Consider the following 22651-nt stretch of genomic DNA (forward strand, 5'->3'; position numbering starts at 1 on the left):
CCATTGCTTTTGTTTATTACTTTTTATTTATGTATGTAAAGAAGGAAGTTCTTCGCTCCTAAGTGTCTAATGTTAGATAGAACATAAATAAATCATGTTTTTTCTGACCTTCAACGCATTGTATGCCGTTAACAGCGGGAATATCACGCTGTTTGGCAGCTCAACAACACTTACAGAGTGTTGTTTTCACTGATGAGGTAACATTTTTGGCACCGACAATCATTATTCTTTCACCTTTAAATTTGCTACATTTATTAGTACTTTCGTTAAATCCTTGCATTTGGCTGCTCAGTGAAGCTTTCGGACCTTGGTTTTCACTTTATAGTACAATTTTTAGGACTGGCAGTTTTCCCATTTTTCAGATTTAAGTCTCTTTGAGTGCAGAAAGTCTTTTCCTCTGTAAGCCTGAAATCTTCTGGGTGCATTCATTCGTTTCAATTTTAATAGCTAACTTCTTTCCATTTAAATCACGCCTTCTTCTGCATTGATCTCTAGTAACTTTCTTGTTTTGCAGTTACTCTCTGAAACCCTTACTTGGAAAATTTTATGGGATCTGAACTACTTTCTTGTAGCAGAAGTGGAACAATTGTGGGTCAAACTTGAGTAAACCTCTTTACTTTATTTTAAGGAAACCACGAGAGTTAATTGTAAAATTTGCGAAATATATGTAAGGACCATTGATGAAGTAAGGACCATTGATGAAGTCCTCAGTAGAAAGAAACTGTGAAATATAGAATAGCGGCAGGGGTTTTGGAACAGTCTGCGATGGACAGGCTACTTGCAAAATACTCTTTATTGATTTTGGCTGGACTGCTTCTTGTTTTGAATCTCTCTTTAACACATGGCTTTACAGACAGCCAAGATGGTAAGCTTTTAGTGATGTTTGTGGTAGCTTTGTTTCTGATATGTATATCTCTCTCAATTATTTGATTCTTGAGAGGAAATGTTCTATGATGACATCTTATGACTCATTATTTCATAAGGTTTGTTCAGTTTATACTAGAATAACCTTCAAAACTTTTTGTGTAGCAGACGGTCGAATATTAGAAATTGGAACATGTTTTTTAATGGTTGTAGGTTTGTTTGTTTTGCAGTATTTGCGATAAATGTTCTATATACAAACCTGGGATTACCTCCCCTTGCAGGATGGGTTCAAAGTGCAGGTGATCCTTGCGGTGAGAATTGGTTGGGTGTTCAGTGCGTGGGGCCTAACATCACTGGAATGTATGTTCGATGCTAGATCCTATAGATGCAATATTACTCTGTTTTATTCAACTAGTAATTGGTCATATGTTTCTGGCCTTTTTAACCTCTCATTCTTAAGTAAGGAGTCAGATTTTAGTGGTTCTTTATGCTTTTTATGGACTTTGTACTGAGATTGACACTGGATAATCAGTGTTCTTCCTGGTTTAAATATTGGAGGACAACTGGGTTATTTCATTGGTAAACTTCACAACTTTAATAACTCTGTGAGTAGTAAGATGTAACCTTCAAATTAGTTCAATGATTTACTGTGCAATCCTTTCCTTGAAACTAATAGGGAAGGAATGCCTATTAAAAAAAGTAGCAGATGAGTTTGTACTAGATTGCAAAGTTGACAGCCGCTATTGTGACATAATGCAGGGATCTTACCAATAATCATATTGGAGATGTTGTTCCTTTTCAACTTCCACCTCACTTACAATGCCTGTAAGCTTGTAGGCAATTATTAGATGGTTTGGCAATGCTTCGGGAACATGTTTTGTAGAATTTGGGAAATAGGGAATTCTTTTATTAGATTTTATAGTATATGATGATGAAATATACAATAAAAGGTGGCTAGTGCACAATAAGGCCAATGATTTTTGCAATTGGCAGGTTGCTTTCTGGCAATCAATTGACTGGAAGCCTTCCATATACTTTATCAAGTTTAACATTACTCTCTGATTTGTAGGTAATGGAAAATTGTATTTTGATTTTTTTCATCAAAAGTTGTAGAAATGCAATACAACTAATGCAAATACTTACAATCCTTGCAGGATTGTCAATAATAATCAATTAACGGGTGCAATTCCAGACATTTTTCTAGGTCTTACAGGTTTAGTTAATCTGTAAGTATTTTCATTTGATCTTTTGAGTGTTTCTTAACTTCCGTTTGAAAACTGTATCAGTTAATATTTTGTTATAATTAGTATGAGCTTTAGAATATTTTCAATCGATCTTTGCTTTTGTAGAGATTTCTCTTCTAACAATTTTAGTGGTCCACTCCCTGCCTCCATGAGCGATTTGACAAGTCTTTCTTCTCTGTAAGTTACATACATTTTTCTTGGTAGATACAGAGCTTAAATGACTAATAAGCTTTCTTTTACTTGAGTAGGGGTTGTTCTTGAAACATTCTGAAATATTTTAGGTTTTCTTGCAGGCATTTGCAAAATAATATGTTAAGTGGAACTGTTAATTGTTATCACCCCAAGAAACTCACCTAGGTTGTATATCAGTGATGCTCAGGAACATTAAAAATTCAACAGTTTTGTTGGATCAAATGATGGATAAATGGAAGATGTGCAGCACCTTTAAGCCAGATAACCACTCCTACTATGATTTACCCCAGACATGGGTGAAGACCCCCAAACTACAAGGCTTTCAACTACCAACTACTCACAGTTTAAGGTAAAGGTGGTAATCGAGAAGACTAATTACATCAGCAGATAAACAGGACCCTGTGATGGCTAGCTGCAACCAATTAGAAGATCTGTAGAACTATTGTTTAATACACAGATAGGATGACAACTCCCTGATGTTAAACAACAGCAGTCTGTAAGCAATTTTAATGAACCACTAAATTATAATACAGAGGTGGGATGACAGCCCCTCTGATATTAAACATTCACAGCACATCAAATAAATGCCAACAGGCACAGCCTAGAACAAGAAGGAGAAGTGGAAAGTGAGTAGGTGATAGGAAAAGAAGCTTGTATTAGTTGAAAATCAAGACCAGAAGCTGCAGGTCTCATAGTATTAACAGTCTCCAGAAGTTAAAAGGCTACAATAAGCTCTCATTCATCAAACACTCATCCCCTTCTACATTTGTTTTTTTTCAGTATATATGGTGTCTCATTACACAATCTCTCTGTTAGCTTATGCGTGGAGGAGTCCATAAATGGCCACCAACCACATTTACATTTAGAAATGGGCCGCTGATACAAATCTGGCTGTGCTGTAAATGGATTTGACCCCTCTGTTGCTCTGTAGTCCTCCTTTGAGCAGGTGGCGTGAAATACCAAAGGAGCCATAACCATTGAATGCTCTGCATTGATAAACGGTGTCTTGCTTCCTCCTCAGCCATACTTTTGATTAATGGCACCTGCCGAATCATGAAAACGGCTCAATTATGACTTTTTGGCTTTAAAAGGTGTCCGTCAACCATTGATCTGCCCTCAAGAAATCGAACGGTTGAGGTGAATATCAGAAGCCCTTTCCTGACTGTCCTTTAAGTCCCGATAGAATGGCTGTTTTGGAAACGTACATAAGACGCGTGGCATAGTTCTATTGCATCGGGCTCGCTTGTACGAAAACCACTTTCTGAGCAAAAGCGGCCCGATAAGGTTGACGGTTTCCTTTGTATTTGAAAACACCTAAACTGCTGCAAAACACAGGAAATTTGATTTTGGCGGACTTAAAAACATATATATTTTACTTCCTGGACCCCATCGGGTCTGGTCTTCATCGCTATCGACATCCTCCAGGCTTCCTTTTGTATTTCTTTATACAAAGAAAATTCATAAAAAACATTAAAAATGCGAAGGGCGCGGACCCGAAATAATATGAAATGGATTGTTGTATGGCCGTCGGGTCCGGCCCATCGGCGATCGCTCATATATATGCAAAAGGCCATGCTCCATTGGAAACACCGATGCGATATTGGCGATCGCTCATCGGCAAGGTCTCCTTTGTCGCTGCCACTGCCTCCCCCGACTTGCGATATGCCGACGCGATCTGGACCGTTGATCGGCCAAATCCAACGGCTGAGATTAAAGCGGATCCTTAAGCCTGTAACTTTGATTTTTATATGGTTTTTGGGGTATTTCTGCCTCCCGATAGTGTATTTCTGACCCCCAAAGGGATTTCCCCTTGCAATTTTTTCGATCGGTGGAAGACTTTTAGCCATAATTCGAGAATTTGAACAACAACCATGGATCCTTTGGCATATTTATAAGTGTAATTGCAGCCTTTGAGAGTGTTTGAATCCAATTTTGATGCCTTTGCACAACAAAGCTAACACTGGCTCCTTCTGGGGATGAGATCCTCCCTGTGAGGTCTCAAGAACCTGCAGATCAATGCCTTTCCAGCAACAAACAAATTAGCCAAAATTCCTAGTGTTCCATTGGGCATGGAGTCTACTACAGCTATACTAAAAACTGATAAAAGCAAAATATTTACAGCTTTTAAGGCCCAAAGACCTTAAATCACATAGTTTTTCAAAAACCGCCCATTAACTGGGCCATCAAAGACTGGTTCTCCTCCCATACTTTTTAGTATGAAGGTATTGTTCCCTTGAATCTGTGAAATGATGAAAGGGCCTGTCCAGAGAGCATCAAACTTCCCATGATTGCCTTTCTTTTCTTTAAATGCATCCCATTTCAGAACTAAATCCCCAACCTGCAAATTATTCCTTTTTGCCTTCTTATCAAAGAGTTCCTTGATCTTTTGCTGATGTGCTGTAGCTTTTTCAATCAACTGCTCTCTGATCTGATATAATTATGTTAAATCAGTGATTCTATTCGCCATAACATCTTCTTCATTCTGTGTTGTTTGGAGCAACTCTGCCACAGGGAGGGTAAGTTGAATTGGAAAAATAGCATCAGTACCATATACCAGCTTGAAAGGAGAGCAGCCTGTAGATCTTTTGATGGTCACTCTGTCTGCCCAAAGCGCATATTTGAGCTTGGCATCCCAATTCTTCTTATTTTCCTCTAACAGCTTCTTAATAATCCTGATCAGAATTTTATTAGAGGATTCTGCTAGACCATTCCCTTGGGGGTAATAGGAGGTGGAATGAACAAGTTTAATGCCCATTGAATCACACATTTCCACCAAATCTTTTGCCTTGAAGGCTACTGTATTATTTGTTATAAGCTTATGTGGGCAACCAAATCTGTTGAAAATGTTTTCTGATAAGAATTTCATGACCACATTATGATCAATCTTCCTTGTTGGAATTGCTTCAATCCATTTTGTAAAATAATCAGTGGCAACTAATATCCACCTGTGCTGGCCACTGGAGTGTGGGTTGATTTCACCAATGAAATCCAAGCCCCACTGCTGAAAAGGTCCCTTTGCAATTATTGGCTTTCGAGGCAGGGATTTTAACTGCTGCTTACCTTCAAATCTTTGGCACCTGTCACAAGATTTAACAAAAGCAAATACATCAGAAAATAAAGAGGGCCAATAGTACCCAGCTCTGAGAATCTTATGGGCTGTAGTTCTCCAATAATGATGTCCTCCACACATGTTGTTATGGAATTGCTGCATAACTTCTATTGACTGTTCTTTGTCCAGGCATCTTAAAAGCACTCCAGATGGATCCCTCCAATAAAGCAAGCTATCATTGATGCAATATTTCGTTGCCTTGAGCTTTAACGTTCTTGCTTGACTTTGAGAAAATTCTGAAGGAACTTCTAGCTTTAGAAGGAAATTAATTATTGTAGCATACCAGCTACATGAAGCTAAGTTCTCGGCCACTGACTGTCCTCTCTGCGATTCAGCTGTTTCATGCTCTTCTATTTGACCATTTTCTGCTACAGTGAACAAGAAATCAATGTCCAAAGACCTGCAATTTTCTTCAGCCAATAACTTGGCAAGCCCCTGACCTCTTACCAGCTTGGTGGGCTTCAGCTCTATGTTGAATTCTATCATTTTTGCAATCCATTTCTCTCTTTTTCCATCAGCATCAGGCTGCGTTAAGACATCCTTTATTGCAGCAGAAGGCACATATGCAACTATTTTGGAATGCAAGATGTATACTCTGAAAGCTTTCAAAGATTTGATAAGAACATAAGCTTGCTTTTCAATAATATCATACCTTAGTTTAGCATCCCTCAGATTCTTGCTGAAAAAGGCCACTGGATGCTCTTGACCTGCTTCATCTTGCTGCAACAAGACAGCTGCAATGGTATCCTTAGAGGCAAATGAAAATACGTGAAACTCCTTGCTATAGTCAGGGCTTATTAAAGTAGGAGCTTCCACAATAGCCATCTTAATGGACTCAAAAGATTTTTTGGCCGCATCAGTCCACTTTGCCTCTGCTCCTTTTTTCAACATGGAGGTTATGTGCTTAACCAGCTCTGCAAAATTAGGAATGAACCTCCTTACAAAGTTAATTTTCCCAAGAAAAGACTGTATGTCTTTCTTTGATCTTGGAAGAGTCAAGGCCTGAATTGCTTTGACTCTTTCAGGGTCAATTTGAACACCTGCAGCAGACACTACATGCCCCAACAGTTTGCCTTCTTCCAAAGCAAATTAGGATTTTTTGGGATTGAGTGAAATCCCAAATTTCCTACACTTTAAAAACACCTTTTTTAAATGCTGTAGATGATCATGATGGCTGCCAGAATAAACAGTTATGTCATCAAGATAAATTAGCACGAATTTATCCTTTTCACCCATAAAATCAATATCCATAGCGCACTGAAAGGTGGCTGCAACATTCATCAGCCCAAATGGCATTTTGGCATACATGAACGTGCCCCAAGGAGTGGTAAATGTTGTCTTCTCTTGATCATCTGGATGCACAACGATTTGATTAAAGGCTGAAAATCCATCTATAAAAGACATTACTTTGGCACCTGAGACTTGCTGCAACAAATGCTCCATTTTTGGCAGGGGATAGTTATCCTTTTTAGAGCATTTATTTAGATTCCTGAAATCAACGCACAGTCTGATTTCTCCATTCTTCTTCCTTGCAACAACTAGATTGGCCACCCATTTAGAATATCTGAGAGGCACTATAATCTTAGCAGCCAACAGCTTTTTAATTTCTTTCCCAACCAGAGGAAGTAGCATAGGATTCATTGGTCTCAGCTTCTGTTTGAAAGGAATAGTGTCTTTCTCAAGTGGAATTTTATTCTGAATTATATTCCTGTCAAATGTTTTCAGATCACTGTACTCCCAAGAGAACACATCAGCAAATTGCCTCATTAATTTGTAATATTCAGCACTCTGATCAGTAGATAAATTAGTGGACAGATTTATGAATTTGGGTTGACCTGGATTTCCTATATCATGCTTACAAACTGCAGACCGATCTTCTTTTTGGGTAGCTTTGTAAGGCACATCATTGTGGTCAAACAATCTCTCAAGAGGAATTAGACCCTTAGGGATATGTTTACTAGGAAGCTGGACTATGCTATTCTTGCCAATTTTATTTCTAAGTTGGGCCTTGGGATTCTCTAACAAAGCATCATTATTTTGGTCAATATACATTTCAGAGAACTCATCAATGACTTGAAGGAACCTATTTAACTCATCATCATCATCAAAAACCTTCCAATGGTGGACATTATTAGGCACAGAGGGTCTATACTTCATTTGTACCTCATAAACTAGTTTGGGAGGCGATGGAGGGATGAACAAACTAGCAGAGACAGCAAGGGAATTAGCAAGCTGATTTTGGGCTCTAGGAATATACGAAATGCAGAAAAAATAAAGAACTCTTTGACTCTCCATACCTCATCTCTATAAGCTCTCAGCCTTGGATGCTTTGATTGGAATGTTTTATTTACTTGCTGAATTATCAGATCAACATCTCCAAACACCTTTAGATTTTTTATTCCTCTATCTTTGGCTTCATGAAGGCCCAACAGCAGTGCTTCATATTCTGCTATGTTGTTTGTCACCTGAAATACCAACTTTAGAGACAACTGAACTGTTTCTTGTTGTGGAGATACTAGCACCACCCCTGCTCCTGCAGTCTCCTTGGTACATGCTCCATCAAAGAACATCTCCCAAATCTGACCACCTGTATCATGCTCAGCCTGAGCTGTTGGCTTCCTGATCTGTAATGCAGCCTTCTGAGATTCTTCTATTTGGAGAATGCAAGCTCCAAAATCAATGTCCACTGCATATATGGGATGGTTTGTAGGATTCTTCTCATCACTAATGATATATGTCAGCTGTGCTTCTCTATATAACCTCTTGATTTCTCCTCCAAACACTGGAACAGTTGCATACGATAGATCGTTCTGCAATGTCCCACTTAGTCTCTTAATCCATCCTATAGACAACGACATACCAAACTTCGGAGGAACATCAGCCACCACTATATCCATCATCATACTTTTCATGGGCAGCTGGGTTAAGGTAATGGCTAGATCCTTAATTAATCCAAGGCATTTTACCTTCCTTGAATCAAAAGAAAACAAATCATGATAAGGTCTAGTGATATGATTCAAGGCCTAACTCTTCCATGACAGTTTTAGGCATTAGATTGTGGCTGGCCCCTGTGTATAGCAGGCAATTGTGGAGGATTTTATCATGGATAGTTAATGAAACATAGAAAGATGGAGAACTATTATCAGTAGGTTCAATCATGGGGCTAAGCACAATAGCAGGTTTGTCATCTTGTAAATTGACAGAGTCAATGAAGGTTTGTTTAGATTCTAGTTCAAGGGCCTCTAGGATGGGTTTTCTGAATAATTCACTCTTCACCAATTCAGCCAGAGGCATGGATATTTTCAATTTCTGAATTTCTTACTCAAAACTAAAAGAAGAGAATACTTTATCAGTAGTTTTTACCTCTTGAACTAGAGCTTTGAGGGTGATAGGATCAGCTGCTGGTCTTCTTTGTCTGCTATTCTGTGGCATTGTTTGAGCAGCTGCTTCTTGTGCAACCTTTTCTTTGACATTTTTTGCATTGGATCTTAGATTATATTTTTGCTGCTGCTCACCAGATTGCAAAACAAACACCACTGTCCCACCTCTGACTATTTTGTTCTTGCAGCAATGACTCTTCATATTTGGCCAATGTTAAAAATGCAATGCTGCCTTTATCCTCCAAGCAGTGAATTTCATCCTCATCTTCTTCGAATTCTTCCCTTCCATGACTGCATTCTGAAAGGGAGCTTTAACCTTATGATCTTCTTTTGCTTCTTCACCCTTTGCATAATTTGTGGCTGCTCTTGCTCTTCTAAATGGGTTTGGATTTCTTGGAGCAAATGTGTTTTGTTGCCTTGTTTTGCCTGAAGTTTGCTCAACCTTTAACTTAGAAATTTCAGTAGCCAATGACTCGATCATTTTAGTCATTTTCTCTAATTTAGGCTCTGAAGTTGATGCAGGGGAAGAAGAAGCCTCACCTCTCGGCCTTCTTCTATCAACTTGACTCTTTAACTTTTCTGCTGCCAAAATATTGGATTCCACCTCCAAGGCTGCTTCTTGCATATCACCCAGAGTAGCACATCATCTTTCTCTCAACAATAAGTAGAAATTAGAGTCAAAAGCATTGGCATATGTGAGTTTGGCAGCAGTGGGGGTAGGCTTTACCTCAGCTGGTATTTTACTATACATTCTATTAAATCTTTTATTGAAATCAGGCAAAGATTCACCCTTTTGTCTTTTCAAGTTTCCAAACTCTGTATGATAATACAACAAGTCCTTCTTATCTCCCCATTGCTTCAAAAATACCTCATCTAATGCTTCAATATCTGTTATGGATCTTTGGGGTAATTCTCTAAACCACTTCCTAGCCTCTCCATCAAGGCTTTGGACAAAAACTCTCATCCATACATCATTCTCATTTATATCTAAATTATCAGCATAACTGTAAAAGGCTTCAAGATGTTCTTCTGTTGTCACTCCCTCTGTTCCAGTAAATTTAGGCATATATTTTTGATATTCTCCCACAGGCATAGGATTTAGAGGCACAGGCAATACCAAAGGTCCATATCTAGCAGCAACAATCCTCTCAATCCTAGTAGGTGCTTGCTGTCCTGCCATGTTTGGAATATGTGGAAGAACACTAGCAGATGGAGCAGTAGGAAATAATGTAATGGATGGCAGAGATATTGGGATGTTTTGGACAGTATGGGAAGCTTTCTTTGGACTGAGATTCAAAGGGGAACTAACTGCACAAGGGGCTGAACTAATCTCTGAAGGAATTTCTTTATTAACAGTGTTGGGCTCTAAGACTTCAAGCTGTAATTCTTCAGTTATAAACTCATATTTCAGAGATAAATTGGAGTTTTTAGGCTTACCTGATCCTGATGCCCCTTTCTGTGATGATTTCTTCGATTTAACAACTTTCTCAAGGTCATGCAATGGTTCAGCTGGAGATTTCTACGGATTTCTTCTAGTATGCCTCACAAACTGAGCCAGAACTTCAAAGTGGAGTCACCAAAGAATGGTCTTCCACCAATGGAGTCGCCAGATAGAAGATTACAACCAATACTGTGTTCAAACCTTGTCTGTCATCAAAGCTTGAAACTATGTCGTTCTCCCAGGGAAGCTTGAGTTCCAATTCTTCGATCCCTAGCAACGGCGCCAATTAATGTTATCACCCCAAGAAACTCACCTAGGTTGTATATTAGTGATGCTCAGGAACATTAAAAATTCAACAGTTTTGTTGGATCAAATGATGGATAAATGGAAGATGTGCAGCACCTTTAAGCCAGATAACCACTCCTACTATGATTTACCCCAGACATGGTGAAGACCCCCAAACTACAAGGCTTTCAACTACCAACTACTCACAGTTTAAGGTAAAGGTGGTAATGGAGAAGACTAATTACATCAGCAGATACATAGGACCCTGTGATGGCCAAATACAACCAATTAGAAGATCTGTAGAACTATTGTTTAATACACATACAAGATGACAGCTCCCTGATGTTAAAAACCAGCAGTCTGCAAGAAATTTTAATGAACCACTAAATTATAATACAGAGGTGGGATGACAGCCCCTCTGATATTAAACATTCACAGCACATCAAATAAATGCCAGCAGGCACAGCCTAGAACAAGAAGGAGAAGTGGAAAGTGAGCAGGTGACAACAAAAGAAGCTTGTATTAATTGAAAATCAAGACCAGAAGCTGCAGGTCTCATAGTATTAACAGTCTCCAGAAGTTAAAAGGCTACAATAAGCTCTCATTCATTAAACGCTTATCCCCCTCTACATTTTTTTTTCAGTATATATGGTGTCTCATTACACAATCTCTCTGTTAGCTTATGCATGGAGGAGTCCATAAATGGCCACCAACCACATTTACATTCAGAAATGGGCCGCTGATACAAATCTGGCTGTGCTATAAATGGATTTGACCCCTCTGTTGCTCTGCAGTCCTCCTTTGAGCAGGCGGCGTGAAATACCAAAGGAGCCATAACCATTGAATGCTCTGCATTGATAAATGGTGTCCTGCTTCCTCCTAAACCATACTTTTGATTAATGGCACCTGCCGAATCATTAAAACGGCTCAATTATGACTGTTTGGTTTTAAAAGGTGTCCGTCAACCGTTGATCTGCCCTCAAGAAATCGAACGGTTGAGGTGAATATCAGAAGCCCTTTCTTGATTGTCCTTTAAGTCCCGATAGAATGGCTATTTTGGAAACGTACATAAGACGCGTGGCATAGTTCTATTGCATCGGGCTCGCTTGTACGAAAACCACTTGCTGAGCAAAAGCGGTCCGATAAGGTTGGCGGTTTCCTTTGTATTTGAAAACACCTAAACTGCTGCAAAACACGGGAAATTTGATTTTGGCGGACTTAAAAACATATATATTTTACTTCCCGGACCCCATCGGGTCCAGTCTTCATCGCTATCGACATCCTCCCAGGCTTCCTTTTATATTTCTTTATACAAAGAAAATTCATAAAAAACATTAAAAACGCGAAGGGCATGGACCCGAAATAATATGAAATGGAGTGTTGTATGGCCGTCGGGTCCAGCCCATTGCATCGCAACATAACTCATGTTAAAGCCCGCCCCTTTGAAAGCGCCGATAGCGATATTGCCGCGGACCCGATAATCTATCAGAAGGAATTAACACCGCCATCGGATCTGGCCCATTGGCGATCGCTCATATATATGCAAAAGGCCATGCTCCATTGGAAACGCCGATGTGATATTGGTGATCACTCATTGGCAAGGTCTCCTTTGTCGCTGCCACTGCCTCCCCCGACTTGCGATATGTCGACACGATCTGGACTGTTGATCGGCCAGATCCAACGACTGAGATTAAAGCAGATCCTTAAGCCTATAACTTTGATGTTTACATGGTTTTGGGGGTATTTCCGCCTCCCGATAGTGTATTTCTGACCCCCAAAGGGCTTTCCCCTTGCAATATTTTCGATCGGTGGAAGACTTTTAGCCATAATTCGAGAATTTGAACAGCAACCATGGATCCTTTGGCATATTTATAAGTGTAATTGCAGTCTTTAAGAGTGTTTGAATCCAATTTTGATGCCTTTGTACAACAAAGCTAACATTAATAATCTAGCAGATCTGCATTTGACAGACTTGTAATTCTCTTTTCAACTACTATATCTGTTCATTTCTAGAAATGCAATGCTTTAATTTTTTTAGCTGTGGTAAAATTTTTGGAAGGTGTAGATTAATTTACAAAAACTAATAAAAGATAGCACTCAAGAAGAATTTCTTTTGGATTGGTGGCAATGCCAATTTTATTCATAAAATGTTCTTACTGTATTTCAACAGAAATATAGAGAACAACCTTTTTACTGGATGGATGCCTCCAAAATTGTTGACAATTACAAACTTCAAGTAAGGATATGAAACATTTCGGATAACTCGTGCAAATTTCAAAAATGTTTGATCACCTTGCTTGTTATGCATCTTGATCTTTGTCATTTCTGGATTGTGGATAACCTGAGCACAGGGGTTCTTAACTTTCATCATCCCTATATTGACAGGTCTGGTGGCAACCGGTTTGACACATCTCCTGCCCCTCCACCACCTTCTTCTATTTATCCATCATCCCCAAGAAGCCATGGGCATAAATCATCATCAGGAAAGAGTTCCCACGATGAAAGAAAAAGCAAATATTTAACTAGTGGGAGGATTGCTGGTATTGCAGTAGCAGGGCAGTTAACTGTCATTGCAGCTGTGCTTATTATTATGTTCTTTGTAACAAGGAAACATGAAAGGAATTCAGGTGTGGAAAATAAATATAAAGGGAAGGATAAATATAAAAATGAGGAGAAGATATTTTATAAAGATGTGGAACGGGCTCTCGTGCTGCCCTGACATACCTCTGAAACGGGCTCCATCAAATCTGTGGGGGGGAATTTCATCCATGGCTTTCCTGAATGTAGAAATTTCAAATCCTGCTTGATCATTATATACGGTATCTTTCAAGAATATTTGAGTTCGTTTGCATAAGGAATAAATTATTCTTCGGCAAAGTCCGCTTGTATGATATATACATTATTCTTTGGTAAAGTCCTTTTAAATGAGCAATTTTTCTCTTCTTCCTTATTTATCTATATAGGAGGAATTCTTCATTGAAATTTAGGCATATTTGCACATCATTCCCCTGATGAATTTTGGATCGTCTACTTGAAGATTGTTCTTCATTTTACATTTTTTGTTCTTCGATTTATTCCCAACAACGTTTATGTTTTACAGACAAACTGAAACAGGAAGATTTTATTAACTCGTTTGATAGCTTTCTTCTACCATATTTTGCCCACTCAAGATCTCTGCAGTGATTTCTATGCCTCTGTTATTTTTCAGAATTATATGTTCAAGTATGATAGTGTCCACGGACAGTGGAAGCATCATGAAGTCAAGGTCAAAGACTCGAAAACTTTACTCTTTGGAGAAAAATCTGTTGCTGTATTCGGTTTTAGGTAAAACACTTGTTTATGGAGATCAATGAGAGTTTCTTAGGTCAATTATTGCTTGAGCTTAGGCATGAACAGAGTGTAAGTGCTGACATTGTCTATTTGTTCCCATTTGTCCAACTGTTCACATTTTGGTTTGAAAACTGTAGAAATCCTGACGAAATACCATGGGGCGAGGTCGGCACAGAGTATGTGGTTGAATCCACAGGTGTCTTCACCGACAAAGAGAAAACAGGTGCTCACTTGAAGGTTTGAATATTACCATTCCACAATTAAATTATAATTGATTTTTTCCTTCAAAGTTTATTCGACATGCTACTAATTAAAAATACAATGTACCTAAATGTTGATAAATGATATCTTAGGCGCAGGTAACTAAGGAGTTGTCACATGTAATACCGCTCCCTACCTACATGAGCAAGGAGATTTGGCAATAGCATGTCCGCTTTGGCTCTTTCTCAATTTATAAAATTGACACTGTTGACTGATATCGACATAACCAACCCTATTCTAAGTTGAAACTTCTTTCAAATTGAGCAGTCACCTCATGAGTGTTTTTGTATTATATTTTTTTCGTCCTCTCGCAAAAATTGTGCTTGTTGGTGTTGAATGTGCGGTCAAAAATATAAGAACGCTTTGGAAATGTCAGAAACTGTAAAATACGCTTTCCGACCGGCTATGGACTGGTCAATACCCTGATCGTCTTCCTGTGAAGTTACCAGCATTTACAGGCCTTAATTTTTTATTTAAAGTAAAATTAAAGTCCTCCTTTAACCTTTAATGATATTTACAGCAGTGGTTTCGAAAACGGACAATACTGGGGTTTGGCAGCTTGAAAGCTCGAGGTGTGTTTTTAACCATTGCTTTTGTTTATTACTTTTTATTTATGTATGTAAAGAAGGAAGTTCTTCGCTCCTAAGCATCTAATGTTAGATAGAACAGAAATAAATCGCGTTTTTTCTGACCTTCAAGACGTTATATGCCGTTAACAGCGGGAATCTCATGTTGTTTGGCAGCTCAACAACACTTACAGAGCGTCGTTTTCACTGTTGAGGTAACATTTTCGGCACCGACAATCATTATTCTTTCACCTTTAAATTTACTACATTTATTAGTACTTCCGTTAAGTCCTTGCATTTGGCTGCTCAGTGAAGCTTTCGGACCTTGGTTTTCACTTTAAAGTACAATTTTTAGGACTGGAAGTTTCCCATTTTTTAGATTTAAGTCTCTTTGAGTGGAGAAAGTCTTTTCCTTTGTAAGCTTGAAATCTTCTAGGTGCATTCATTCGTTTCAATTTTAATAGCTAACTTCTTTCCATTTAAATCACGCCTTCTTCTGCATTGATCTCTAGTAACTTTCTTGTTTTGCAGTTACTCTCTGAAACCCTTACTTGGAAAATTTTATGGGATCTGAACTACTTTCTTGTAGCAGAAGTGGAACAATTGTGGGTTAAACTTGAGTAAACCTCTTTACTTTATTTTAAGGAAACCATGACAGTTAATTGTAAAATTTGCAAAATATATGTAAGGACCATTGATGAAGTAAGGACCATTGATAAGTCCTCAGTAGAAAGACACTGTGAAATATAGAATAGCGGCAGGGGTTTTGGAACAGTCTACGATGGACAGGCTACTTGCAAAATACTCTTTATTGATTTTGGCTGGACTGCTTCTTGTTTTGAATCTCTCTTTAACACATGGCTTTACAGACAGCCAAGATGGTAAGCTTTTAGTGATGTTTGTGGTAGCTTTGTTTCTGATATGTATATCTCTCTCAATTATTTGATTCTTGAGAGAAAATGTTCTATGATGACATCTTATGACTCATTATTTCATAAGGTTTGTTCAGTTTATACTATAATAACCTTCAAAACTTTTTGTGTAGCAGACGGTTGAATATTAGAAATTGGAACATGTTTTTTAATGGTCGTAGTTTTGTTTGTTTTGCAGTATTTGCGATAAATGTTCTAAATACAAACTTGGGATTACCTCCCCTTGCAGGATGGGTTCAAAGTGCAGGTGATCCTTGCAGTGAGAATTGGTTGGGTATTTAGTGTGTGGGGCCTAACATCACTGGAATGTATGTTCGACGTTAGATCCTATAGATGCAATATTACTCTGTTTTATTCAACTAGTAATTGGTCATATGTTTCTGGCCTTTTTAACCTCTCATTCTTAAGCAATGAGTCAAATTTTAGTGGTTCTTTATGCTTTTTATGGACTTTGTACTGAGATTGACACTGGATATTCAGTGTTCTTCCTGGTATAAATATTGGAGGACAGCTGGGTTATTTCATTGGTAAACTTCACAACTTTAATAACTATGTGAGTAGCAAGATGAAACCTTCAAATTAGTTCAATGATTTACTGTGCAATCCTTTCCTTGAAACTAACAGGGAAGGAATGCCTGTTAAAAAAAGCAGCAGATGAGTTTGTACTATATTGCAAAGTTGACAGCCACTATTGTGACATAATGCAGGGATATTACCAATAATCATATTGGAGATGTTGTTCCTTTTCAACTTCCACCTCACTTACAACGCCTGTAAGCTTTTAGGAAATTATTAGATGGTTTGGCAATGCTTCAGGAACATGTTTTGTAGAATTTGGGCAATAGGGAGTTCTTTTATTAGATTTTATACTATATGATGATGCAATATACAATAAAAGGTGGCTAGTGCACAATAAGGCCAATGATTTTTGCAATTGGCAGGTTGCTTTCTGGTAATCAATTGACTGGAAGCCTTCCATATACTTTATCAAGTTTAACATTACTCTCTGATTTGTAAGTAATGGCAAATTGTATTTTGATTTTTTCCATCAAAAGTTGTAGAAATGCAATACAACTAATGCAAATACTTACAATCCTTGTAGGATTGTCAATAATAATCAATTAACCGGTGCAATTCCAGACATTTTTCTGGGTCTTACAGGTTTAGTTAATCTGTAAGTATTTTCATTTGATCTTTTGTGTGTTTCTTAACTTCCATTTTAAAACTGTATCAGTTCATATTTTGTTATAATTAGTATGAGCTTTAGAATATTTTCAATCGATCTTTGCTTTTGCAGAGATTTCTCTTCTAACAATTTTAGTGGTCCACTCCCTGCCTCCATGATTGATTTGACAAGTCTTTCTTCTCTGTAAGTTACATACATTTTTCTTGGCAGATACAGAGCTTAAATGACTAATAAGCTTTCTTTTACTTGAGTAGGGGCTGTTCTTGAAACATTCTAAAATATTTTAGGTTTTCTTGCAGGCATTTGCAGAATAATATGTTAAGTGGAACTGTTAATAATCTAGCAGATCTGCATTTGACAGACTTGTAATTCTCTTTTCAACTACTATATCTATTCATTTCTAGAAATGCAATGCTCGAATTTTTTTAGCTGTGATAAAATTTTTGGAAGGTGTAGATTAATTTACAGAAACTAATAAAAGATAGCACTCAAGAAGCATTTCTTTTGGATTGGTGGCAATGCCAATTTTATTCATAAAATTTTGTTATTGTATTTCAACAGAAATATAGAGAACAACCTTTTTACTGGATGGATGCCTCCAAAATTGTTGACAATTACAAACTTCAAGTAAGGATATGCAACATTTCGGATAACTCGTGCAAATTTCAAAAATGTTTGATCACCTTGCTTGTTATGCATCTTGATCTTTGTCATTTATGGATTGTGGATAACCTGGGTACAAGGGTTCTTAATTTCATCATCCCTATATTGACAGGTATGGTGGCAACCGGTTTGACACATCTCCTACCCCTCCACCACCTTCTTCTATTTCTCCATCATCCCCAAGAAGCCCTGGGCATAATTCATCATCAGGAAAGAGTTCCCACGATGAAAGAAAAAGCAAATATTTAACTAGTGGGAGGATTGCTAGTATTGCAGTAGCAGGGTTGTTAACTGTCATTGCAGCTGTGCTTATTAGTATGTTCTTTGTAACAAGGAAACATGAAAGGAATTCAGGTGTGGAAAATAAATATAAAGGTAGGGATAAATATAAAAATGAGGAGAAGATATTTTATAAAGATGTGGAATGGGCTCCCGTGCCGCCCTGACATACCTTTAAAACGGGCTCCATCATACCTCTGAAATGGGCTCCATCAAATCTCTCGGGGGAAATTTCATCCATGGCTTTCCTAAATGTAGAAATTTCAAATCCTGCTTGATCATTATATACGGTATCTTTCAAGAATATTTGAGTTCGTTTGCATAATGAATACATTATTCTTTGGCAAAGTCCACTTGTATAATATACATATTATTCTTCGGTAAAGTCCTTTTAAATGAGCAATTTTTCTTTTCTTCCTTATTTATCTATCTAGGAGGAATTCTTCATTGAAATTTAGGCATATTTGCACATCATTCTCTTGATGAATTTTGGATCGTCTACTTGAAGATTGTTCTTCGTTTTACATTTTTTGTTCTTCGATTTATTCCCAACAGCATTTATGTTTTACAGACAAACTGAAACAGGAAGATTTTATTAACTCGTTTGATAGCTTTCTTCTACCATATTTTGCCCACTCAAGATCTCTGCAGTAATTTCTGTGCCTCTGTTATTTTTCAGAATTATATGTTCAAGTATGATAGTGTCCACGGATAGTGGAAGCATCATGAAGTCAAGGTCAAAGACTCAAAAACTTTACTCTTTGGAGAAAAATCTGTTGCTGTATTCGGTTTTAGGTAAAACACTTGTTTATGGAGATCAATGAGAGTTTCTTAGGTCAATTATTGCTTGAGCTTAGGCATGAATAGAGTGTAAGTGTTGACATTGTCTATTTGTTCCCATTTGTCCAACTGTTCACATTTTGGTTTGAAAACTGTAGAAATCCTGACGAAATACCATGGGGCGAGGTTAGCGCAGAGTATGTGGTTGAATCCATAGGTGTCTTCACCGACAAAGAGAAAACAGGTGCTCACTTGAAGGTTTGAATATTACCATTCCACAATTCAATTATAATTGATTTTTTCCTTCAAAGTTTATTCGACATGCTACTAATTAAAAATACAATGTACCTAAATGTTGATAAATGATATTTGAGGCTCAGGTAACTAAGGAGTTGTCACATGTAATACTGCTCCCTCCCTACATTAGCAAGGAGATTTGGCAATAGCATGTCCGCTTTGGCTCTTTCTCAATTTATAAAATTGACACTGTTGACTGATATCGGCATAACCAACCCTATTAAGTTGAAACTTCTTTTATATTGAGCAGTCACCTCATGAAAGGTTACCTTAAAATTTCTCCATAGTTGTGACTATTCGAAATTGATGAGGTGATTAAAAAATAATATGTTTGTTTTCAGTTTCTTTGGAGAACAATCTATTCTATGATTTTTTTTTTTGTTGCATGCAAAAATATTTGAAAGGCTATTAACATATCTAATTTTGTAAATTTCAAATGGTATAAAGTGCAACAATGGAAATTGAAATTTGAACTCCATATAATAATTTTTTTTTGTTGATTTCTAATAGGCAGGTGCTAAAAAAGTTGTTATCTCAGCTCCAAGCAAGGATGCACCTATGTTTGTTGTTGGGGTTAATGAGCACCAATACAAATCTGATTTGAACATTGTTTCAAATGCAAGCTATACTACTAACTGCTTGGATCCCTTGGCTAAGGTTTGCAATGATATTTTTACTAAATTATCATAGTTTTCAATGTATAGGTGTCTTTATATGGGAAAAATTACATATTGCTGGGGAGGAACTATATGTTAAAAGAGAACAAAAACACTCTGTTTTCTCTGGCAGGTAATCAATGACAAGTTTGGCATTGTTGAAGGTCTCATGACAAGTGTCCATTCCATCATAGATACACTTACTATGAACTAGTATTATGCCCTTGAATTTTATTGATACAAGGCATTTGCAAGCTGCATTGACTTATGTTTCTGTATGTAAACAGCAACACAGAAGACAATTGATGGACCATCAAACAAGGACTGGCGAGGTGGCAAAGGAGCTGGTTTTAACATTATTCCTAGCAGTAGAAGAGCAGCAGAATTTTGTTAATATGAATCCCCACCAGCATCACCTTTTATGTTCTCACAACTACCAATTGTGATTGTATTTTTGAAGGCTGTTGGCAAGGTTTTACCAGCTCTCAATGGAAAGTTGACTGGAATGGCCTTCTGAGTACCCACACCAGATGTTTTAGTTGTTGATTTGACTATTAGACTTGAGAAGTCTGCCACTTATGACGACATCAAGGCGGCCATTAAGTAAGTAGTCTCAGTTACCCCCTAAGAGGAGGAAGGGATGAGGATATATACAATCTCTTCCAGGAACAAGTTTCGAGGTTGTGTATTTCATTTTAACTATATATGGTGCATTTCATTTTATAGGGAGGGATCTGAGGGAAAATTGAAAGGAATTCTTGGTTACACAGAGGACACTGTGGTAACCTTGTGCCATATAGAGACTTGACAACTAACAACCCAAAAAACTTCAAGAACTTGAAGAAGATATAGTATATTGGGTAAGATTTATTGTTTCCAATCCCAGAAGAGCAAAATCCTTTTTCACTCATGTCATAATTTTCACTCATACTTCTCTAAAGTTAAGAATTGTACTTATCAGCGGTGTAATGCATTCACAGGCTTAGGGATCGTTTCACTACCTTTGTTGAACAGGGAATGATAATTTTGTATTGGGAGAAACATATAAAGAGCATTGCTCATTGAAGTTTTTTCAAGCTTTTTTCAAGATTATTGAATGTATTAGAACTAATTCAGAAGATGGATGAACCAAAATACCTTTCTGTAGCTAATTGCTTTTTACTATAAAGGAAATTTGAGTTTCATCAACATTGAGTTCATTAGAGCTGTTATGATACTCAGCAACGGATGTGTGGCAGGTTATATTCCTTTCTGATGATTGGTTTGGTTTATTATTTGACATTTCCTCCATGTTATATTTGTCCTTTCCCATTGAAATATTTAACAAATCCCCATATCTATATTCTTCTTTAGTTCTTGTTGAATAGGGTCATCATGAGTTTCTTCTATCTTTATTTTTGTAGTTAACGTGGACACAATTTTTTGACCTTCTGGCAGGTGTTGGATACAACATCACTTCTAGTGGCATCTGGAATGCCATAAAGTTCCTGACAATTTTCACGTGTTCTCACACTAATAGGAAGTCCGGAAAGAACATTTGTTTTAATTGCTTGACCTTCATCATTATTCTCATCAGAATCTACTGAATCACTATATGTAACTGGAATCAGATCTAGACACTAATAGGAAGTCTAGTGGCATCTGGAATGCCGACAACCATTTTCTAAGAATTTTCTGTCCCTGGGCGTGTTCCTGTTTAGTCCATAATTTATGTTTTAATTTGCTAAATATACAATGAAATATAAAACAAATAAGTAAGCCAAATCCCCTTCAATCAATGTTCTAAAAAGGTGTGAGCATCGTGAGTCATCTGCCATGATCCAATGTTTTATGTTATTGAAGAAACATAGAATGACTAAATGTTGAACCAAATGTTTCAGTTACTAGGCTTTTCTATCAGTTGAAATTCCTGCAATTAGTCTTTTGACACAGAGGCTTCCCTTCTGTACGGACCTGATCAAAGGCACTCTCCTTGGATGTGACATGCTTGAGATTAAAATTTTGAATTAAGTCAACTTCTTCCTTGCTTTTTATGGACTTTGTACTGAGATTGACACTGGATAATCAGTGTTCTTCCTATTCTAAATATTGGAGGACAGCTGGGTTATTCATTGGTAAACTTCATAGCTTTAATAACTTTGTAAGTAGCAAGATGAAACCTTCAAATTAGTTCAATGATTTACTGTGCAATCCTTTCCTTGAAACTAACTGGGAAGGAATGCCTGTTAAAAAAAGCAGCAGATGAGTTTGTACTAGATTGCAAAGTTGACAGCCATTATTGTGACATAATGCAGGGATCTTCCCAATAATCATATTGGAGATGTTGTTCCTTTTCAACTTCCACCTCACTTACAACGCCTGTAAGCTTGTAGGCAATTATTAGATGTTTTGGCAATGCTTCGAGAACATGCATTGTATAATTTGGGCAATAGGGAGTTCTTTTATTATATTTTATAGTATATGATGATGCAATATACAGTAAAAGGTGGCTAGTGCACAATAAGGCCAATGATTTTTGCAATTGGCAGGTTGCTTTCTGGTAATCAATTGACTGGAAGCCTTCCATATTCTTTATCAACTTTAACATTACTCTCTGATTTGTAAGTAATGGAAAATTGTATTTTGATTTTTTCCATCAAAAGTTGTAGAAATGCAATACAACTAATGCAAATACTTACAATCCTTGCAGGATTGTCAATAATAATCAATTAATGGGTGCAATTCCAGACATTTTTCTGGGTCTTACAGGTTTAGTTAATCTGTAAGTATTTTCATTTGATCTTTTGAGTGTTTCTTAACTTCTATTTGAAAATTGTATCGGTTCATATTTTGTTATAATTAGTATGAGCTTTAGAATGTTTTCAATCGATCTTTGCTTTTGCAGAGATTTCTCTTCTAACAATTTTAGTGGTCCACTCCCTGACCCCATGAGCGATTTGACAAGTCTTTCTTCTCTGTAAGTTACATACATTTTTCTTGGTAGATACAGAGCTTAAATGACTAATAAGCTTTCTTTTGCTTGAGTAGGGGTTGTTCTTGAAACATTCTGAAATATTTTAGGTTTGCTTGTAGGCATTTGCAGAATAATATGTTAAGTGGAACTGTTAATAATCTAGCAGATCTGCATTTGACAGACTTGTAATTCTCTTTTCAACTACTATATCTGTTCATTTCCAGAAATGCAAT

General features: G+C 37.3%; 1 protein-coding gene and 1 pseudogene across 1 annotated transcript; both read left to right on the forward strand.

Annotated features, from left to right (window-relative positions):
* The first annotated feature begins 684 nt into the window (after positions 1 to 684).
* On the forward strand, positions 685 to 20282 carry LOC149208923 (glyceraldehyde-3-phosphate dehydrogenase, cytosolic-like; annotated as a pseudogene).
* LOC149208924 (protein STRUBBELIG-RECEPTOR FAMILY 1-like) lies at positions 15454 to 17899 on the forward strand. The gene is made up of 9 exons (XM_089396712.1): positions 15454 to 15553; positions 15783 to 15873; positions 16312 to 16377; positions 16546 to 16617; positions 16707 to 16778; positions 16902 to 16973; positions 17090 to 17155; positions 17352 to 17417; positions 17566 to 17899. The coding sequence occupies exons 1-9, from the start codon at positions 15454 to 15456 to the stop codon at positions 17897 to 17899; spliced, it is 939 nt and encodes a 312-aa protein (XP_089252838.1).
* Positions 20283 to 22651: the final 2369 nt, after the last annotated feature.

The sequence above is a fragment of the Pinus tabuliformis genome, chromosome 1_2 (assembly GCF_031772625.1).
Source record: "Pinus tabuliformis cultivar Carrire ecotype Pingquan chromosome 1_2, CPIR1, whole genome shotgun sequence".
NCBI classification, from domain to species: Eukaryota; Viridiplantae; Streptophyta; class Pinopsida; order Pinales; family Pinaceae; genus Pinus; species Pinus tabuliformis.